General features: G+C 46.9%; 1 protein-coding gene across 2 annotated transcripts in view; it reads left to right on the top strand.

Moving 5' to 3' along the window:
* The window catches only part of fam135b (family with sequence similarity 135 member B), a 577,057-nt gene that overhangs the window by 356,095 nt on the left and 199,196 nt on the right, over window positions 1-21,766 (top strand). For both annotated transcript variants that reach the window (XR_015078967.1, XM_085992464.1), the window contains exon 5: window positions 20,274-20,344. Coding sequence is in view for 1 of the 2 variants with exons in the window: in XM_085992464.1 (XP_085848590.1) it covers window positions 20,274-20,344 (71 nt within the window). In the remaining variant the exon portion in view is untranslated. The remainder of the gene's footprint in view (window positions 1-20,273; window positions 20,345-21,766) is intronic.

The raw sequence follows: 21,766 nt of genomic DNA on the forward strand, positions 1-21,766 counted from the left end.
CTCCAACTGAATTTCCGGTGGGTGGCCGCGAATGCTTCCGGGGCACTACTTTTAGTGCCCTGGCGAGGCTGGCGCCCCAAACGGGGCTACAGTGAATTTCTAGGCCAAAGTTTACACGTAATTTGCTGGTAGCTGATGAGTTTCAGATCTAGGCCATACCCAAAATTGCAATTCCACGCTTTAGACACAACTTTTGATTTTATATCACTGTGGGAACTGCAGAGGAGACGGTCTGACCATCAGCAAGGACATTATGAGGAAAATTGCTCTGAGCACTAAGTTGATCAATGGGATAACATCATCTTCTTTTCCCCTGACTCTACACTTATGTATTAGGAGAGTCATAATCATAAATCAACCGGATCACTGAATGTCCTTCAGATCATTCAGTAACATCAAATTGACAGCTGGTGACAGGACAATGCAGAAATGTTTGCAATCAGTCCTTACATTGTGATGATTTTGACTTTCTCTAATTGGATATCCAATGCTGTACTGTTCCACTTCCATTTTCTATTCTGAGCAACATAGTATATAGAAAAATACTGATTTAATTGGTATTTTGTTACTGCTGTGCTGACTGTTACGATAATTAACTTACTGTACTTTTTTTTTGCAATGGCAATTTTTATGCAGACGGTTGACACATTTTTGGCAACAAATTCAGTATATGAGATACAGTACAGTATTACTTCTGAGAACACAGGCAATTAGTATTTGCCATTCGTTACTATATTATAGAAATGTAGGAGGCAGTGCCTCATTGGAAAGCAACACAAGCAACACAGTGCCAATTGTAGCTGAGAAATGCCAGCACTTAGTCCCTTTCTTGCTGTTGACTGTCTTGATTCATCTTGCAAGAACATAAGAACATAAGAAATAGGAGCAGGAGTAGGCCAATCGGCCCCTCGAGCCTGCTCCGCCATTCAATAAGATCATGGCTGATCTGATCCTAACCGCCAATCTACTATCACAGAACCATCTCCTGAATCTAACAGAATTAGACACACGAAATAGGAGCAGGATCAGGCTACACGGCCCCTGGGCCCGCTCCGCTACCCACAGGGCCATGACCGATCCGAACATAGACTCATGTCCAAATTCCTGCCCGCTCCCCATAACCCTTTATTACCTTTACTTCTAGGAAACTGTCTATTTCTGTTTTAAACTTATGTAATGATGTAGCTTCTACAGCTTTTTGGGGCAGCATATTCCATGGACCTACCACCCTCTGGGTGAAGTAGTTCCTCCCCATCTCAGTTTTGAAAGAGCAGCCCCTTATCCTAAGACTATGCCCCCTAGTTCTAGTTTCACCCATCATCGGGAACATCCTCCCCGCATCCACCTGATCCAACCCCTTCACAATCTTATATGTTTCAATAAGATCGCCTCTCATTCTTCTGAACTCCAATGAGTAGAGTCCCAATCTACTCAACCTCTCCTCATATGTCCATCCCCTCATCCCCGGGATTAACCGAGTGAACCTTCTTTGTATTGACTCAAGAGCAAGTATGTCTTTTCTTAAGTATGGACACCAAAACTGTATGCAGTATTCCAGGTGCGGTCTCACCAATACCTTGTACAACTGAAGCAATACCTCCCTATTTTTATATTCAATCCCCCTAGCAATGAAAGCCAACATTCCATTGGCCTTCTTAATCACTTGCTGCACCTGCATACTAACCTTTTGAGTTTCGTGCACCAGGACCCCCAGATCCCTTTGTACTTCAGTACTTTCCAGTTTCTTGCCATTAAGATAATAACTTGCTCTACGATTTTTCCTGCCAAAGTGCATAACCTCACACTTTTCAGTATTGTATTCCATCTGCCAAATCTCTGCCCACTTACTTAGCCTGTCTATGTCCCCTTGCAGGTTTTTTATGTCCTCCTCACTCACTACTTTCCCTCCCATCTTAGTAACATCTGCAAACTTTGATATGTTACACTCGGTCCCCTCCTCCAAATCGTTAATATAGATTGTAAAGAGTTGGGGACCCAGCACTGACCCCTGCGGAACACCACTAGTTACTGGTTGCCAATCTGAGAACGAACCATTTATCCCAACTCTCTGCTTTCTGTTAGAGAGCCAATCCTCCACCCACGCCAGAATATTACCCCCAATTCCGTGATTTTTTATCTTAAGCAATAATCTTTTGTGTGGCACCTTGTCAAATGCCTTTTGGAAGTCTAAATACACTACGTCCACTGGTTCCCCTTTATCCACCCTATATGTTACTTCCTCAAAGAACTCCAGCAAATTTGTCAAACATGACTTCCCCTTCATAAAACCATGCTGACTTTGTCCTATTAAATTATGATTATCCAAATGTCCTGTTACTGTCTCCTTAATAATGGACTCCAATATTTTACCTACCACAGATGTTAGGCTAACCGGTCTATAGTTTCCAGCCTTCTGTCTACTGCCCTTTTTAAATAAGGGCGTTACATTAGCAGTTTTCCAGTCTGCCGGGACCTTTGCTGAGTCCAGGGAGTTTTGGAAAATGATTACCAATGCATCCACAATCCCTACCGCCACTTCCCTCAAGACCCTAGGATGTAAGCCATCAGGTCCAGGTGATTTATCCGCCTTGAGTCCCATTATTTTACCGAGTACCACTTCCTTAGTGATTTTGATCGTGTTTAGCTCCTCCCCCCCCTATAGCCCCCTGTTTGTCCAGTGTTGGGATATTCTTAGTGTCCTCTACTGTAAAGACTGATACAAAATATTCATTCAGTGTTTTTGCCATCTCCATATTTCCCACCATTAATTTCCCGGTCTCATCCTCTAAGGGACCAACATTTACTTTAGCCACCCTTTTTCTTTTTATATAACTATAAAAACTCTTACTATCTGTTTTTATATTTTTTGCTAATTTACTTTCATAATCTATCTTCCCTTTCTTAATAAATCTTTTTGTTATTTTTTGCTGTCTTTTAAAGTTTTTCCAATCCTCTGTCCTCCCACTAGATTTGGCTACCTTATATGCCTTTGTTTTTAGTCGAATACTATCCTTAATTTCTTTACTTAGCCACGGATGGCTGTCTTTTCTTTTACACCCTTTTCTTCTCAGTGGAATATATATTTTTTGGAAGTTGTAAAATAACTCCTTAAATGTACACCACTGATCATGTATCGTCTTACCCTTTAATCTATTTTCCCAATCCACTCTACTCAATTCCGCTCTCATACCTTCATAGTCTCCTTTATTCAAGCTTAGCACGCTTGTTTGAGATCCAACCTTCTCACCCTCTAATTGAATATGGAATTCCACCATGTTATGGTCACTCATTCCAAGGGGATCCTTTACTAGGACATTTTTAATTAATCCTGTCTCGTTACACAGGACCAGATCTAAGGTTGCTTGCCCCCTGGTCGGTTCAGCTACATACTGCTCAAGAAACCCATCCCTAATACACTCAATGAACTCATCCTCAAGGCAGCCCTGCCCAATTTGATTTGTCCAATTAATATGATAGTTAAAATCCCCCATAATTATAGATGCTCCCTTATTACAAGCCTCAATTTTTCTTTTTGATGGCCAGTGGAAAATCCATTTTGATGGGTGCTCAGAAGAAGTGGGCCTCAGCCATTGTGTGCAGCCCCTCTCCAATTGGAGAGAGGCAAAGACAAACACACAAGACCCAAAGCATCCATGAGGCGCTGTCGGCCATCAGCAGCAGCAGAATTGTATTCCACCACAATCTGTAAACTCATGGCCCGGCATATCCCTCACTCTAACATTACCACCAAGCCAGGTGACCAACCCTGGTTCAATAAGGCGTGTAGAAGAGCATGCCAGGAGTAGCACCAGGTGTACCTAAAAATGAGGTGCCAACCAGGGGAAGCTGCAACACAGGACTACATGCATAATAAAAAGCCGAAGCAGCATGCTATAGAGAGGGCAAAGCAATCCCACAATCATCGGATCAGATCAAAGCTCTGCAGTCCTGCCACATCCAGTCGTGAATGGTGGTGGACCATTAAACAACTAACGGGAGGAGGAGGCTCCATGAATGTCCCCATCCTCACTGATGGTGGAGCCCAGCACGTGAGTGCAAAAGACAAGGCTGAAGCGTTTGCAACCATCTTCAGCCAGAAGTGCCGAGTGGATGAACCATATTGGCCTACTCCTGAGGTCCCCACCTTCACAGAAGCCAGTCTTCAGCCAATTTGATTCACTCCACGTGATATCAAGAAACGGCTGAGCGCACTGGATGCAGCAAAGGCAACATCCCGGCTATCGTGCTGAAGACTTGTACTCCAGAACTAGCCGCGCCTCTAGCCAAGCTGTTCCAGTACAGCTACAACACTGGCATCTATCCAACAATGTGGAAAACTGTCCAGGTATGTCCTGTCCACAAAAAGCAGGACAAATCCAACCTAGCCAATTGCTGCCTCATCAGTCTACTCTCAATTATCAGCAAAGTGATGGAAGGTGTCATCGACAGTGCTATCAAGCAGCATTTACTCACCAAAAACATGCTCACTGATGCCCAGTTTGGATTCCGCCAAGTCCACTCGGCTCCTGACCTCATTACAGCCTTGGTCCAAACATGGACAAAGAAGCTGAATTCCCGAGGTGAGGTGAGAGTGACTGCCCTTGACATCAAGGCAGCATTTGACCGAGTGTAGCATCAAGGAGCCCTAGTAAAACTGAAGTCAATGGGAATCGGGGGGAAAACGCTCCACTGGCTGGAGTCATACCTAGCACAAAGGAAGATGGTTGTGGTGGTTGAAGGTCAATCATCACAGCCCCAGGACATCGCTGTAGGAGTTCCTCAGGGCAGTGTCCTGGGCCCAACCATTTTCAGCTGCTTCGTCAATGACCTTCCTTCCAACATAAGGTCAGAAATTTGGATGTTCGCTGATGACTGCACAGTGTTCAGCGCCATTCACAACTCCTCAGATAATGAAGCATGTCCATGCCCACATGCAACAAGACCTGGATGACATTCAGGTTTGGGCTGATAAGTGGCAGGTAACATTCGCACCACAGAAGTGCCAGGCAATGACCACCTCCAACAAGCGAGAGTCTAACTACCTCCCCTTGACAATCAATTGCATTACTATCGGCGAATACCCCACCATCAATATCCTGGGGGTCACCATTGACCAGAAACTTAACTGGACCAGCCACATAAACACTGTGGCAACAAGAGCAGGTCAGAGGCTAGGTATTCTGCGACGAGTGTCTCACCTCCTGTCTCCCCAAAGCTCTTTCCACCAGCTACAAGGCACAAGTAAGGAGAGCGATGGAATACTCTCCACTTGCCTGGATGAGTGCAGCTCCAACAACACTCAAGAAGCTCGTCACCATCCAGCACAAAGCAGCTGATATACCTATCAATTCATCCAATGAAAAGCGACGAGTTAAGACAGTAACTATAGGTTTTTATTGGCTAAATAACAGAGCCCACCCTCGTGGGTGATCGGATCCAACAAGGAGGAATACCAGCCAGTCGACCACCTTTATACCTGGGCAAGTAGGTGGAGCCATGGGCGGAGTCAGCAGTGGTCAGCCCAGGTATAACAGCGTGACAAGAGGCGACCTCGTGTAGTGATACAACAGTGTAAACAGTGATAACCATAGTGTAACGATATAACAGTGATAACCATAGTGTAACGATAGTGAACGATAAAAGTGGTTTACCACATTCACCCCTTGTTTAGATTTGAGTCCGGCGGGGTGAAGTGTACTACCAGTTCGGGTATGTCAGTCTGTCCGGAGGCCTCGTAAGCCTTTCCGATCGTCGCAGCAGCGGCGGCGGTGATGCAGTATCCGATGTTAATGCTGGTGTCTGCGTGGTCGGCGAAGGCTCGTGGGGTTCTGGCATGCCGTCTACCTGGGCTGGATTTGGGGGGTGGTGGGGGGTAACGGTGGTGTCTCAGTGATGCCCGAGGGTGCGAGGTCTCGTAAGGAGACTGTGTCCTCCCGCCCGTCTGGGTATGCCACATAGGCGTACTGGGGGTTGGCGTGCAGGAGGTCCACCCTCTCGACCAGGGGGTCCGTTTTATGGGCCCTCGCGTGCTTTCGCAGCAAGACGGGCCCCGGAGAGGTCAGCCAAGTTGGTAGCGTGGTTCCCGTAGTCGACTTCCTGGGGAAAACAAACATTCGTTCATGGGGGGTGGCGTTAATGGCAGTGCAAAGCAGTGACCGGATGGAATGCAGCGCTGCTGGGAGGACTTCCTGCCAGCGAGAGGTTGGGAGGCCCTTGGACTTTAAGGCTAAGAGAACGGCCTTCCAGACAGTCGCGTTCTCTCTTTCCACCTGGCCGTTCCCTCGGGGGTTGTAGCTGGTGGTCCTGCTTGCAGCAATACCTCTCGCTAGTAGGAACTGGCGAAGTTCCTCGCTCATGAAGGAGGAGCCCCGGTCGCTATGTATATAGTTCGGGAACCCGAACACGGCGAAGAGGTCGTTCAGGCATTTGATGACCGTGGTACTGGTCATGTCTGGGCAGGGGAAGGCAAAGGGGAAACGGGAGTACTCATCAATAATGTTGAGGAAGTACACATTACGGTCAGAGGACGGGAGGGGCCCCTTAAAATCGATGCTCAAGCGCTCGAAGGGGCGGGTGGCCTTCATCAGGCTTGCTCTGTCCGGCCTAAAGAAATGCGGTTTGCATTCGGCACAGGTTTGGCAGTTCCTGGTCATGGTCCTGACCTCCTCGATGGAGTAGGGCAGGTTGCGGGCCTTAATGAAGTGGTAAAGTCTGGTGACTCCGGGGTGGCAGAGGTCGTTGTGGAGGGTCTGCAGTCTATCAATTTGCGCGTTGGCGCATGTACTTCGTGATAGAGCATCTGGGGGTTCGTTCAGTTTACCAGGCCGATACAAGATCTCATAATCATAGGTGGAGAGCTCGATTCTCCACCTCAAGATCTTGTCGTTCTTGATTTTGCCCCTCAGCTTGTTATTAAACATAAAAGCGACCGAACGCTGGTCGGTGAGGAGGGTAAATCGTTTGCCTGCCAGGTAATGCCTCCAGCGTCGTACAGCCTCCACGATCGCCTGGGCCTCCTTCTCGACCGAGGAGTGTCGGATCTCAGGGCCCTGGAGGGTCCTTGAGAAGGCGGCCACCGGTCTCCCCTCCTGGTTAAGGGTTGCGGCTAGGGCGAAGTCGGATGCATCGCTCTCCACTTGGAAAGGGATAGACTCATCCACCGCGTGCATTGTGGCCTTAGCAATGTCTCCCTTAATGAGGGAGAAGGCTGCGCACGCTTCTGCCGTCAGGGGGAAGGAGGCGGACTTCATGAGGGGTCTGGCTTTGTCCGCATAATTCGGCACCCATTGGGCATAGTAGGCGAAGAGCCCCAGGGTCCTCTTCAGCGCCTTTGGACAGTGGGGGAGGGGAAGCTCCATGAGGGGGCGCATTCTTTCGGGGTCGGGGCCGATGACTCCGTTCTCTACTACGCAGCCGAGGATGGCAAAGCGTGAGGTGTTAAACACACATTTCTCCTTGTTGTAGGTGAGGTTCAGCCGTTGGGCCGTACGGAGGAATCTCTCCAGATTAACATCATGGTCCTGCCGGTCGCGGCCGCAGATGGTGACGTTATCTAGATAGGGGAACGTGGCTCGCAGCCTGTTCTGGTCAACCATCCGGTCCATCTCCCTTTGGAAGACCGAAACCCCGTTGGTGACGCCGAAGGGAACCCTAAGGAAGTGGTAGAGGCGGCCATTCGCCTCGAAGGCGGTATACTGGCGGTCCTCAGGGCGGATAGGGAGTTGGTGGTAGGCCGACTTAAGGTCGATGGTAGAGAATACTCGGTACTGTGCAATCTGATTGACCATATCAGATATGCGGGGAAGGGGGTATGCGTCCAGCTGGGTGTACCGGTTTATGGTTTGGCTGTAGTCGATGACTAGGCGGTTTTTATCGCCGGTCTTAACGACTACGACCTGGGCACGCCAGGGGCTGTTGCTCCTCTCGATGATGCCCTCTTTCAGGAGACGCTGCACCTCAGAGCTAATAAAAGCTCTGTCCCCGGCGCTGTACCGCCTGCTCTTGGTAGCGACGGGTTTACAGTCGCGGGTGAGGTTGGCGAACAGGGAGGGGGGCGGAACCCTGAGGGTGGATAGGCCGCAGGTGGTACGCGGTGGGCGGTTTAAAGGCTGTTGGTTGTCGACTGTGAGTGGGGGGAGGGGTCCACCATATGCCAAAGTGACACTTTGAAGGTGGGATTGGAAATCCAGCCCTAGTAGGACGGCAGCGCAGAGTTGGGGCAGGACGAGAAGTTTAAAATTTTTATACTCCGTGCCCCTAACCGACAGGGTCACAACACAGTATCCGCTGATGTCTGTTGAATGGGACCTCGACGCCATCGAGATCCGGTTGCGCGTTGGCTGGACAGTGAGGGAGTAGTGGCTCACCGTGTCTGGATGGATGAAACTCTCCGTGCTTCCGCTGTCGAACAGGCAGGTCATGGCGTGGCCGTTTACTTTGATGTCCATCATGGACTTGGACAGGTGATGCAGGCGAGCTTGGTCCAGTGTGACGGAGGCTAGTGTATGGCTGAGCGAGCTGCTGTAGTCTGCGGGTGAGGCTGTGGTCGGGTCTGGAGACAAGGTGGCGGTCGAGTGTGGTGAACAAAATGGCGGTGCCCACGACGTTGCATAAAATGGTGGAGAAGATGGCCGCCCCCGCAACTCACATGAGGCACTGCCGGTGTCGGTGGCCTTGATCAAAGATGGCCGCCCCCACGACTCACACGAGGGGATACTGGCATCTGTGGCCTTGATGAAAGATGGCCGCCCCCACAACTCGCATGAGGCACTGCTGGCGTCTGTGGCTTTCCCCCTGCAGGCCTTCGCGAAGTGGCCTTTCTTGTGGCAGTCGGAGCAGGTCGCGTTTCTTGCAGGGCAGCGCGCCCTCGGGTGTTTCGCCTGGCCACAGAAAAAGCAGCCGGCGGCCCGATCGCGGGGCTCCGATGTCGCAGCCGGTACCGGGGGTGGCGGTCCCGATCGGGTCCTGGATGCCGACGCTGAGGTAGGTCCCAGAGGCGGCGGTGCGAGGAGTATTGCGGTCGGGGTCGGGCCCGAGTCCCAGGGTCGCGCAGCACAGTACCTGGAATACGCCTCGAGGTCCCGATGGGCCACTTCCAGAGAGCGAGCGAGGGCTGCAGCTGTGCTCAGGTCGAGGTCCTTTGATTCGAGCAGTCTTTGCCGTGAGTAGTCGGACCGAAGGCCTTTCACGAAGGCATCGCGGATATTCTCTTCAGTATTTTCTGCAGCCGTTACAGCTTTAAAGTCACAGTCCCTGCCGAGTGTTTGTAGCGCCTGTAAAAATTCATCTACAGACTCTCCTGGCTGTTGCGGGCGGGATCTTAGGAGATGTCTGGCATACATAGAATTTACCGGGCTCCGGTACTGCTCTTTCAGCAGGTTGAGGGCGGCCTCGTATGTAGTAAGGTCCTGGATGAGTGCAAATACTTTAGGGCTCACTTGGGCGGTCAGAACTCTTAGTTTGGATCTCTGAGGCACGCCGGATTCTCCCAGGTAGGATTCGAAACAGCTCAGCCAGTGTTTGAAGTCGAGGGCTGAGTTTGCTGCCTGTGGGTTTAGATCCAGATACGGCGGTCGGAGGGCTCGCAGCCAGGCCGGCTGCTGCGGCTGTTGTAGCTGGGCGTCTGACTGGTCGTTTGGCTGCTCCGTTAAAGACATTTCAAAATTTAGCCAATAAAATTGATATACCTATCAATTCATCCAATGAAAAGCGACGAGTTAAGACAGTAACTATAGGTTTTTATTGGCTAAATAACAGAGCCCACCCTCGTGGGTGATCGGATCCAACAAGGAGGAATACCAGCCAGTCGACCACCTTTATACCTGGGCAAGTAGGTGGAGCCATGGGCGGAGTCAGCAGTGGTCAGCCCAGGTATAACAGCGTGACAAGAGGCGACCTCGTGTAGTGATACAACAGTGTAAACAGTGATAACCATAGTGTAACGATATAACAGTGATAACCATAGTGTAACGATAGTGAACGATAAAAGTGGTTTACCACAGCAGCCCACTTGATTGGCACCCCATCCACCACCTTAAACATTCACTCCCTCCACCACCGGTGCACTGTGGCTGCAGTGTGTACCATCTACAAGATGCACTGCAGCAACTCGCTGAGGCTTCTTCGACAGCACCCCCCAAACACGTGACCTCTTCCACCTAGAAGGACAAGGGCAGCAGGCGCACGGGTACACCACCAGCTCCAAGTCACACACCATCCCATAAACGAATAAAAAAAACAACAAAGTATGTCTCTTTTATTCCTCCGGGGATGTGGATCAGCATTGCAGACCTGTTGGCTGCCTCTCAGGCTTGCAGTAGCATTTCATTTTTCTCCCCCCATTTCCAGGCACTAGCATTTGCCAGGGGTAGGTCTGTGCTGAGAAACTGTGCAGCCGATGTAAACCTGGACATAGAAAGACAGGCAGGTTCAGGTCATTGCAGATGGAGTGTGCTTAAAGTCCGCTCTGCTTGCCTGGCGCCCAGGTGCAGGAAAATGGCCCCAACAGGATACAGTTCCACCGACACAGTATCTCATCTGGTTAGTCACTCAAATGGATCTTCAGGGTATGTGAGCCTAGAAAGTGACTGCATGCAGGTTATTTGATTATGTTGAGCATCAAAATTGACCCCAATTTTATCCTTAACTAATGTCCACAGACACCTGAAATTTCTGGTGAGATACTGGGATAAAGATCACTGTAGCCTTAAGCAGGATTTCTTAGCACTAATGATGGAATTCTATTTATTTTATACCCATATGTGGGGTGCAAGAACAGAGAGACCTCTGGGTGCTTGTGCACAAATCTTTGAAGGTGGCAGGACAGGTTACCAACGCAGTTAATAAAGCTTTATAGATAGAGGCAGAGAGTACAACAGCCAGAAAGTTATGCTAAACCTACATAAAACGCTAGTTCGGCCCCAGCTGGAGTATTGTGTCCAATTCTGTGCACCACACTTTAACTTTAGGAAGGATGTGAAGGCTTTGGAGAGGGTACAGAAGAGATTTACTGGAATGGTTCTGGGGGTGAGGTTTTATAGTTACGTGGATAGACAGGAGAAGCTGGGGTTGTTCTTCTGAGAGTAGAGAAGGCTAAGAGGAGATTTGATAGAGGTGTTTAAAATCATGAAGGGTTTAGATAGAGTAAATAAAGAGAACTGTTTCCAATGGCTGAAGTGTCGATAACCAGAGGGCACAGATTGAAGGTGATTGGCAAAAGAACCAGAGGCGACATGAGGAAAAACTTTTTTACGCAGCGCGTGGTTCATATTTGGAATGCACTGCCTGATAGGGTGGTGGATACAGATTCAATCATAGCCTTCAAAAGGGAATTGGATAAATATTTGAAGGAGAAAAAAATTGCAGGGATATGGGGAAAGAGCGGGGGAGTGGGACAAACTGGATTGCTCTTCGAATGAGCCGGCGCAGACTCAATGGGCCAAATGGCCTCCTTCTGTGCTGTATGATTCTCTGATTCTCTGGAAGTATTTTATTTTATTCTCCACTTTCTTTTATACCTATGGGATGAATGATGGTTGACCTGGAGAAAATAGTAAAAAAGTACAGGAAACTCTCGATTTACCGGCACCCAAACAACCGGAAATCTCGGTTAACCGGCAAAATTCAGGAGTAGGTTCAGTTAAGTTTTTCTTCATATTAGTGGCCGTTTCTTGATTCTTGGCTGTGTAATCGGGGGTTCCTGCACTTGTTGCTAAGCAACAGGGATGCTTGGTCTGTGGCCGGCTTCTTGCACCTGTTGCTAAGCAACAGGGAAGCCTGGATTTGTTCTGTGTATGGAGCTCTCGTACCTTTTAACTATAACTCTCTGCAATCTGGACTTTTTGATAAACCGGCACCACGCCGGTCCCGTTGGTGCCGGATAAAAAAGAGTTTCCTGTAACTTGTAGCCAGGCCTGTGCCATTTTATGACTGGAAGCTTGTCTTGAGTAAGATCTGCTGCTTCCCATATTGGTACAGTTGAGATTGATAATTTACCACATGGAGAATAATGAGTGTGATCCTGCATCCTAATGCATATAGTGTGACTAATGTGATTCTACCATTGCCAACGTGTCATCAATTGAGTTACCTTAACTCCATTAAAAGCCTACTTTGAAAACTCTGTTCAATATTCACCAGGAAATGTTTATTCTGCAGATCCTAAAACAGGTGCAGGTTGCACTCTCCCTCCCTCATGTATTTCTTGCAGCTGTCTAACCAAAGTTTTTCATGAATACCACATGAGAAATACTAAATGAGCAAGTACTGAGCCGTGAAAGGGTACAGGCCACAACTATCTCCGTGCCTGCAGTTGTGCTACATTTTTGGATGACTAGTAGTCTTATTAGACTACAAAAACATTTACGACTGTTGATTAAGTACTTATAAAAGAAGCTGAAGAAACATTTGACTTGAAATTGGAATAGTGGTTATTGGGATAAATATAGACTGAGATGATCAGATAATCCATGAGATACAGCGGTTCCTGTGTTGTGGCAGCAAGGGGAGAATTTTGTCTCCGGAGCAGCTGGCCAGTGTTGAATAATGAGAAATGAGAGAAACCGGTAATATTCAGGAATCGGGGAGCATTGATGCAAAGCTTCTCCTCAGAAAATTCACTGGGTGGGGTAGAGGCTCTTGTCGGCCTTTTTGTGATGTGATCTAAGAAAGTGCTGGGAATTTTCAGGCAACTAGTCTTGAGGTGTCTGAGTATTAGCCTGTAGCAATGTAATTATTTTTGATATTTGGAGTAGTGCCATAGCTGACTGCAACCACAAACAAGCTAAAGCAGTAAAAATAATGGGTTTTCATTTCACATATGGTTCTAATTACCTGCATAACAGTCACCGCGCTTCAAAAAGTAATTCCTTGTGTAAAACGGCTGAGATATTTTTAATATGGATGGCATATGCATATCAATGCAAGCATTATTTGTTATTTTATACTATTAATTAGAATCAATCTTCTTGAATTACTGCTCATTCAATGGAATGGTTTTCACAAATTACATTCATCTGGATTGTATTCCATGAGTGATTGTGCCAGCATTTGCAATACGATTATCTGTCATCAGGTGCCTCAGCGGTAGTATTCTCGCCTCTGAGTCAGAAGATCGTAGGTTTAAGCCCCACTCCTGAGACTTGATTGCTGCGGTTTCAACTTTTGGATGAGGTGTTAAACGGAGTCTGCCCCCTCATGTGGACATAAAAGATCCTATTGCACTTTTCGAAGAATAGCAGAGGAGTTCTCCTGGTGTCCTGGTCAACATTTATCCCTCGATCAACGCCATGAACTACAGATATTCTGATTATTTATTTCATTGCCGTTTATGGGATCTTGCTGTGTCCAGATGGGCTGCATGGTTTCCCTACATTACAACAGTGACTACACTTCAAAACTACGTCTATCAAAGGAATCCTGCAAGATGTTGATCTTTGGGGCAGTGGCATATTCAACCAACAGGAGATTTTCTTGTTAGCGGGGAAAGATACTCTTCTTCAAGTATTGGATGGGCTCTTGTAATCTACCTTCTTCATCCCGGGTGACACAAGGGGGTCGATTTTGTGGAACCTGTCGGGAAGAAGGCGGGACTTCCCTTTTCGGGTTTTTGACCCGCCTACTTCGACGTCCGGCCAATCCGCGTGATTTTCCCTTGATTGACCTTGTTAAGCCCGCCCAGCGGGCTCAGCAGGCTAATTAAGGGCCATCCGGCAACAGGTGACGTCACAGACTGCAATTTCATCTGTCAAGATTTCCTGACAGATGAAATATCAGTGTTTCACAGCAGTTTGAAGCTGTGAAACACTGACAGTGTGAGTTCTAAGCTGAGTCATTCTACGCAGACTCAGAACTCACACTGACACTCAAAGCTGAAGGCTGTCACTTTTGACAGATCGCAGCCGTTCAGCTTTAAGTTCCGGGTGAGTGAAGCAGCTCCCGACGGCTACAGGAAGAAAGGCTGTTAAGGTAAGTACAGGTAAGTAAAAGTTCTTTACACACTTTAGACACACCAAACACACTTACCTTTACACTCATGCACCCATCACTCACCTGAGCACCGACATCGCGACCCCTCCAACTCCTTCAACCCGACGGCTCGCCTGCTCTACCTGGCGTGGTTTGGAGCCGTCGGGAAACCCACACGAAACCCCTCAAAATAGGGATTAGGCTAAAAACTGCCTGTTAACTACCTGTTAACAGTCAGTTAATTGGCACTAATCCCTTCCCGCCTGGTCTCAGCAGGTCCCAGTGCGGGACGGGTACCCGCCGCCCCTGAAACTTACGTGGGGCGGGATGGTGTCGGGACCCCCGAATTCGGGATTTCTCCCCCCCCCACATGCCTGAAACCCCGCCTGACGGCTCCCCGAAAATCTAGCCCAAGATTTATCAAGCACTGAAATGCTCAATTTTGAGAGAACAATAACTACTAACTGCATTTATATTGCATGTTTAACATAGAAAAATGTTCCAAGGTGTTTCACAGCGATGTAATCAGACAGAAAAGGATGCTCCGCCAAAGGGTTGAAATTAGGAGGGGTGACCAAAAGCTTGTTCAAAGAGTTAGGTTTTAAGGAGGTCTTAAAGGAGGAGAGGGAGGTGGAGAGGCTGAAAGGCTTAGGGAGAACAAGATTGAAATCCCTCAATTTCCTAAGTACAAAAATCCATCAAAGAATGGTTAGGAGAGGAGGTAGGAGGAGGAAGGAGGACAAAGCAGCATTGCCTCATAAATGCACAGGAAAGATTTTAAAGAAGGGCTTAGGTCATTGAATGATGAGATCAATCTGTTCTTATTAAGGAAAAAAAAGGAATCTATTCAAGTGTTAAAATTAATTGGAATCAATAAAATAGAAACTGTGATGTTCTTTCAGAAAAAGTGCAATGAGAAGTTGGAAGGGAAGCAGTAATGATTGTTTGGTTTGGAAGTCATGAATTCGATGTGATTTAAGAAACTACCCTCTGTACCTGAGTAACCTCACAGGTAGGACCTCATCTATAAAGTTCCAGAGATAGGTACTACACCTACAAATCCAGTCAGACCAGTAATATTGAAGGGACACGCAGTCAATCCAGTGCCTCCACTTTTGCCTCTACAGTCGCGAATGTACAAAGCTTCACAGAGAAAGCCAAGCAAGCCTTTGGCTTTGTAGTAACATTACTGACTCTGAGTCAGTAGGTGCAGGGTTCAAACCCTGCTCCAGGCAGTCCCGGCAAGTGAAGACCAGACCTTCGGTTCTCAATTGTTGGTTGACATCCAGGATGATACTCGTGTTCGGTGGGCACTAATGGCACCCCCACCCACATCATGTGGATTGTGGGAGTCCATAAAACCCTCCCTCCATTTAGGACTAAACAGCCTATTGGCTGTTATAAAGTTGGTTATTGCTATTGAAGGAAGTTCATATCTCCCTTTCTATCTGTATGTTTTTATTACCACACTGGCATTTATCCATAAGCTAAGATTTTAAAAACGGGGGGCACGGTGGCATAGTGGTTAGCACTGTTGCCTCACAGCGCCAGGGACCCGGGTTCAAATCTGGCCTCGGGCGACTGTCTGTGTGGAGTTTGCACATTCTCCCTGTGTCTGCGTGGGTTTCCTCCGGGTGCTCCGGTTTCCTCCCACAGTCCAAAGATGTGCAGGTTAGGTCGATTTGGCTATGATAAATTGACCCTTAGTGTTAGGGGATTAAATACGTGGGGTTACAGGGATAGGGTGGGATATGTGTCGGTGCAGGCTCGATGGGCCGAAATGGCCTCTATCTGCACTGTGGGGATTCTGTGATTCTGTGATTCAATATGGAGATAGCCTTTGGGTTACTTTTGCCCTGCTGCATGGAGTTGCGTTCTGCTATGACTTTAATGAAGCAGCAAAATCTCACTCACGTCAAAGTGTAACCTATAAGCTTTTCCAGCAGTTTCATATCTTATTGTAAAAATAAGATCGGACTTTTCTAAATCCATATTCATTTTATAGGTTGCACTGTATTCAGATATCCACCATAATGGAGGGGGCCCATGTAGATAATGGAAATTAGCTGATAATCGAGGCTCCCTAAATTTAACCATAAATGTTAACCATAAAGCGCTACCTGAAGCACAGAAATGAAGTCACGTACAGTACAAATAAAAATAAAGCATTTTATTCAACAAGGAGATGAAATGTAAATAACAAAATAAATATTGTGTAGTTTTAACACTTTGCATTAGGTTTCATGATATGAAAATTCTGGATGATGATTGCAGTGTGGATGATGAAGGTTTCACTGTATGTGTAACTGGATTGCGAAGGATGCATTATACTGGTAACAAGCCTACTTACTTAAGTGTCAACCCAGAGTCCTTTAATTTCACTCTCGAATGGTTTCTTATTCTGAATGTAGACAGTTTTGAGTTTTTCTTTCCAGATATTTTTTTTTAATTACTGAAGTGAAAAAGTAAAAAGTGACTGGCATTCTTAATGGCAGCATCCATATTCAACATTAAAACTGACTTGATTAGAGACAAGACTTCCACCAGCATTCAGCTCCCATAGGTAATCACCTACTTCCAATGAACTGAAACAAGACCTTGTGTTCATTTATTCTGGGTTAGCATGCCCTTGGAGAACTATAGACCTCCAATACAGATTTTCACTACATGTCCATGTCACTTCACAAGATGATTAATATCAGTCATCCTAGACATGTTTGCAGCAGACTATACTACCAAATGTACTTATTCAGAGGCAGATATATTTGCTGCAGCAAGCAATAACAACAGGTCAGTTCACAGCGCTTTTGAAACTGTTCTTGAATTAGTTAATTGACCTCCTTTGAATAGCTTTCTTTGCAGATCTTTCAAACAAACAGTAGACAAATATTTCTCATAAAGGGAGTGACCTGATCCTGACTGTTTTTTCTTGGAATTCCATAGACATTCCTATCTACACAATCATATCTGACCTCAGTGTGGGTTGCAGTTGAATAATAACCATAACTAGTATATCAAATAACAACAGGAAACACTGGAAAAACTCAGCAGGCCAGACAGCATCGGTGGAGAGAGAAACAGAGTTAACGTTTCAGGTCGATGACCTTTCGTCAGAACTGGAAAAATAGCAGGAAATGGAAAGCAAGTTTGGGGGCTGGGAAAAGGGAGAGGGGATGAAAGAACAAAAGGGAAGGTGAGTGATAGGATAGAAAGCAGGAGAGATTAAGAGACATTAAGAGATATTCAAGGCAAGGGGAGGTGGAAATGGGGCAGGTTAAAGAACAAAGGATGACTAGATGGGGTGTGAATTGCGTTGGTAGAATGAAGGACAGCTGAAGGGAGGGAAGAAAAACCAAAAAGTGTGGAGAAGAAAATTTCTATATGTGATAGGGGCCGAGGTTATGATCTGAAATTGTTGATCTCTATGTTGAGTCCAGAGAGCTGTAGAGTGCCCAATCGAAAGATGAGGTGCTGTTCCTCGAGCTTCTGTGGAACAATGCAAGAGGCTGAGGATGGTGAGGTCTGAGTAGGAATGGGGCGGTGAAGTAAAGTGACAGGCCACCGGAAGCTCAGGGTCCCCCTTACGGACTGAACAGAGGTGTTCCGCAAAGCGGCCACCCAATCTGCGTTTGGTCTCCCCAATGTAGAGGAGACCACATCGTGAGCAGCGAATACAGTATACTAAATTGCAAGAAGTACAAGTAAATCGCTGTTTCACCTGGAAGGGGTATTTGGGGCCCTGGACAGTGGGAAGGGGGGAGGTATAAGGGCATATCAAATGTTTCTGTTCCTTATACCCATAAAACTCTTTGGCCTAGAAATTCAGTTGTTAGCACCAGCCGCTAGCGCCTTAGGAGGAGGAGAAGTGGGGTGCTAAGCGGTTAGCGCCCGGGCGTGGCACGATCTGCGCCTCTCGCGAACTTCACTCAAGATTTAGCGGCGGCGCAAACCCGCAGCGCCCGCTCAGCTGCGCACGCAGATCGTGACGTCATTTCATGGTGCAACGCCCTTGGTGCGCCCCGACCTGGAACTTCAGTGGTGCCGCCCTTCTTTGCGCCTGGTGCCCCCAGCGACTGGTAGAGGGGAACGGTTCCCAGTTGCTGCGGGGCGTGGGGGGGCGCTATTTAAAGGGGACTCCTCCTGCATTATAAGTGGCAGCCATTTTGTGCCAATCCTTCTGTGTGAGAGACGAATATTTGGAGAGAGACAAAGGGAGAAAGCTTTCTGCTTTGACTCAGCGCTCGCACAGGTACTTCTGGCTTCAGGCCAGAGCTTTGCACTTGGATTTAACTTTCAGTGCCATAGCCTTGAGTCGCCACATATAATGGGGGCTGCAATGAGTGGATACGTTGGCTTTCTGCATTGCATTCAAAGGGATCAGAGACGCCGTGAGAGAGTGCCAGTCATGGCCAGACGGAGAAGGGCCAACAGGCGTCGGCACAGGAGGCCTTACCCACCCAGGGTATACCGCCAGCAGTTCTCATATCTGAACATGTCTGAGGAGCAGTGTGTTCGGAGTCTGTGATTCAGAAGGGAGGTGGTCACTGAGATCTGCCACCTGCTTTGCAGACATCTGCAGCCACAGCTGAGGAGCAGGACGTCTCTGTCGGTGGCAGTGAAGGTGACGGTGGCTCTCAACTTCGATGCCACCGGCTCCTTCCAATCCGCTACTGGGGACATTGCCAACATCTCCCAGTTCGCGGTACATTGCTGCATCCGCCAGGTGAACAATGCCTTTTCAGAAGGAGACGTCAGTACATCTCCTTCCCCATGACCTTGGACAAGCAGCAAGAGCGTGCAATGGGATTTGGAAGAATAGCGGGCTTCCCCATGGTCCAGGGCGTAGAACTGATGAACCAGCAATGGTCAGGCCTTGCTTCAGGGCTGCAGTGTGCAGGGCATGGCAGCCAAACAAGTCAAACCTCCCCCTTTAAGAGCTGACTGGCGCCAGCGTGTCTGCCTTCATTCAGAAACTCGCCGCACCTGCGCTGCGCCCGCCCTCGGTGTTAGCGCCTCGGCTCGCCAGCTTAGTGCCTTATGATAGTCGTGCATCGCCTGCTTTAGCGCAGCAGCAGCCTCTTGGGGCGATGCAACTCAATTTCGCCAAAGGTGGCGCTAAGTTGCGCCAGGCGCTAAATTTAGCGAACGCCAGGCTGTAGCGCCCCAAACGTGGCGATACTGAATTTCTAGGCCTTTGACTTTGCAAAGACGATACTGTTTCTCAATCTGCAAGACAGTGGCAGTTTATTGGAAAAATGAACAGCATGTTGCATGACACATGGCCAATGGCCACCTTTGACATGCTGTCAATGCTCAGGTTATAATTATTGTTGTTTAATAGCTAGTGATGCTGGTTGATTGTTTCAAGCACTTTGGCGTGCTTGGTGATTATTTTACCAAATGCTTACATCTGTTGTAATCAACAGTACTGAATTGATTAGGTTGTTTCTTATATATACTTAAAACACATCCAAAAGAACAGAAGCCAATTTCCCAGCATGCAGTTTGCAAAGCCACTGTGAGGGCGATCTTGTTCTTAAAAATAATGAATTTTTAAACAAAGAAATACAATACAACGGGAAAGGCCATAAACAATGGGCAGTAATATACCATTTTTATCACACCCTCTATTTTTGTTACTGTATTTGGTTCATTTTTCTGACATTTTGAAGCCTGCTGTAATTCTGTCTTTCACATGAAAAATAATTTCTCCTGGAAGGAAATTGAATATTCAGATAAAAAATAATTGTATGAACTTCACATAACTTCACAGGGTCCAGTTTGTTTCATTGAAATCTAACCCTAGACACATCATGGTTAATTTATTAACTAAAACCTTTATTACACAGACCTACAATGATGCTCACCAGCCATGTATTCTACATTTACAACATAAAGCTGGCTCACTGTCACATCTGTCCCTGTCCTAGGCTCCATGGTATCCCAGAGGTGGACAAGGGATTAACTGAATTGGAGGGTATTCTGATTTAACTATTTTAATTAGCTTTAGGAGGGATAACGGTCAATTTCATGGAAAGAAAACTTCAGATGTGATTTCTGATGAAGAAGCACCCAAACGTTAACCTGACTTTTCCTTTTTTAGATAATCACCAACCTGTTGTGAATGCCAAATTTTTCTGTTGTTAAAATTTTCAAAAATGACTTGCATGAGCGCAGATCAGTTAGCTCAACACTGAGCAGGGATTTTTGGTCTATGTGATTTAATTCCACACTATGAATACCAACTGAACCATTGTGGCAATTTTATATTTCTTTCACTGAGGGGAGCAACCTTTTTTATTTTGCAGGTGGAAGAGGCGTTGAATGAAGTAGACTTTCAGCTGAAGCTTGACCTGCATTTCACTGACTCTGAACAGCAGTGAGTAATATCTTTGTGCCTCACTAAAAACAGTGTGAATTCTGATGCAGTTTTGGTGCTAAATGGGATAATTCTCTATTGTGAAACATCCGTCTGCCATTGCTTGTTATCGCTAGTACATCATTGGCAGTTCAGAATTATTATTTTCCCTCCATCAGTAGTCAGTCAGAATACTAAGGCCAGGATTTTCCTTACCTTGGTGGGTCTGGTGTGGTCGGTGGTGGGTCTGGTGTGGTTGGTGGCGGGTCCCGACCTCGCTGCTGGCTCCATCCCACTGCACAGAATGAACTTATCTTAATGGGGCCTATTAAGCCCGTCCAGTGCGTTACCCGGCCCAACTAGATGGAGCAGGTCTGGTGACGTCACTCATGATGTGTTTTAAGCCGGGATCCTTAAAGGGACTCTGGCCACATAAAATTTTAAGTTCAATCTATCATAGTGGGTGTTGAATCTTTACTGTACAATCATATAATAAAAGTTATATATGAGTGACAACATAGAAACATAGAAGATAGGAGCAGGAGTAGGCCATTCGGCCCTTCGAGCCTGCTCCGCCATTCAATGAGATCATGGCTGATCATCCAAATTCAGTACCCTGTCCCTGCCTTCTCCCCATATCCCTTGATCCCTTTCGCCTCAAGAAATATATCCAACTCTTTCTTGAATATATTTAATGAACTGGCCTCCACCGCCGTCTGTGGCAGAGAATTCCACAGGTTCACCACTCTCTGGGTGAAGAAATTCCTCCTCATTTCAGTCCTAAATGGCTCACCCCTTATCCTTGGACTATGACCCCTGGTTCTGGACTCCCCGGCCATCAGAAACATCCTTTCTGCATCTAGTCTGTCCAGACCTGACAGAATTTTATAGGTTTCGATGAGATCCCCTCTCAATCTTCTAAACTCCAGTGAGTATAAGCCCAATCGACACAATCTCTCCTCGTACGTCATTCCTGCCATCCCAGGTATCAGCCTGGTGAATCTTCGCTGCACTCCCTCCATGGCAAGAACATCCTTCCTCAGGTAAGGTGACCAAAACTGCACACAATACTCAAGACATATTTAAATAAAATTATCTTTAAGTAATATGACTCCATCTACAAATACGTTCAAGAACAATAATTAAAAAGTACATGAATTGTGAAGTTATTTGTGCTTTAGTCAAAAATCTATAGACTTTTGTATCAGTAACAGGCACAATTAAAAGATGTGTGTATCGGCAATACATCAAATTAAGCAGATTTTAAATGTAATTGTAAAAGGGTGGATTTACAATCTCATGCAAGCTTAGCGGAACAGCTGCGGAATCCCTGACAAACAGTGTAAGTGGTGCTTACAGTGTGTTTCTGAGATTTCTGCAGCTCTTCTGTTGAAGTTAACAATGGACAAGTGAGAGAACCACCGCAGAAATTCGCGCTAAAGT

Source organism: Somniosus microcephalus, chromosome 7, assembly GCF_052327205.1.
Source record: "Somniosus microcephalus isolate GS21.2 chromosome 7, FLI_Smic_1.0, whole genome shotgun sequence".
Classification (NCBI taxonomy): Eukaryota; Metazoa; Chordata; class Chondrichthyes; order Squaliformes; family Somniosidae; genus Somniosus; species Somniosus microcephalus.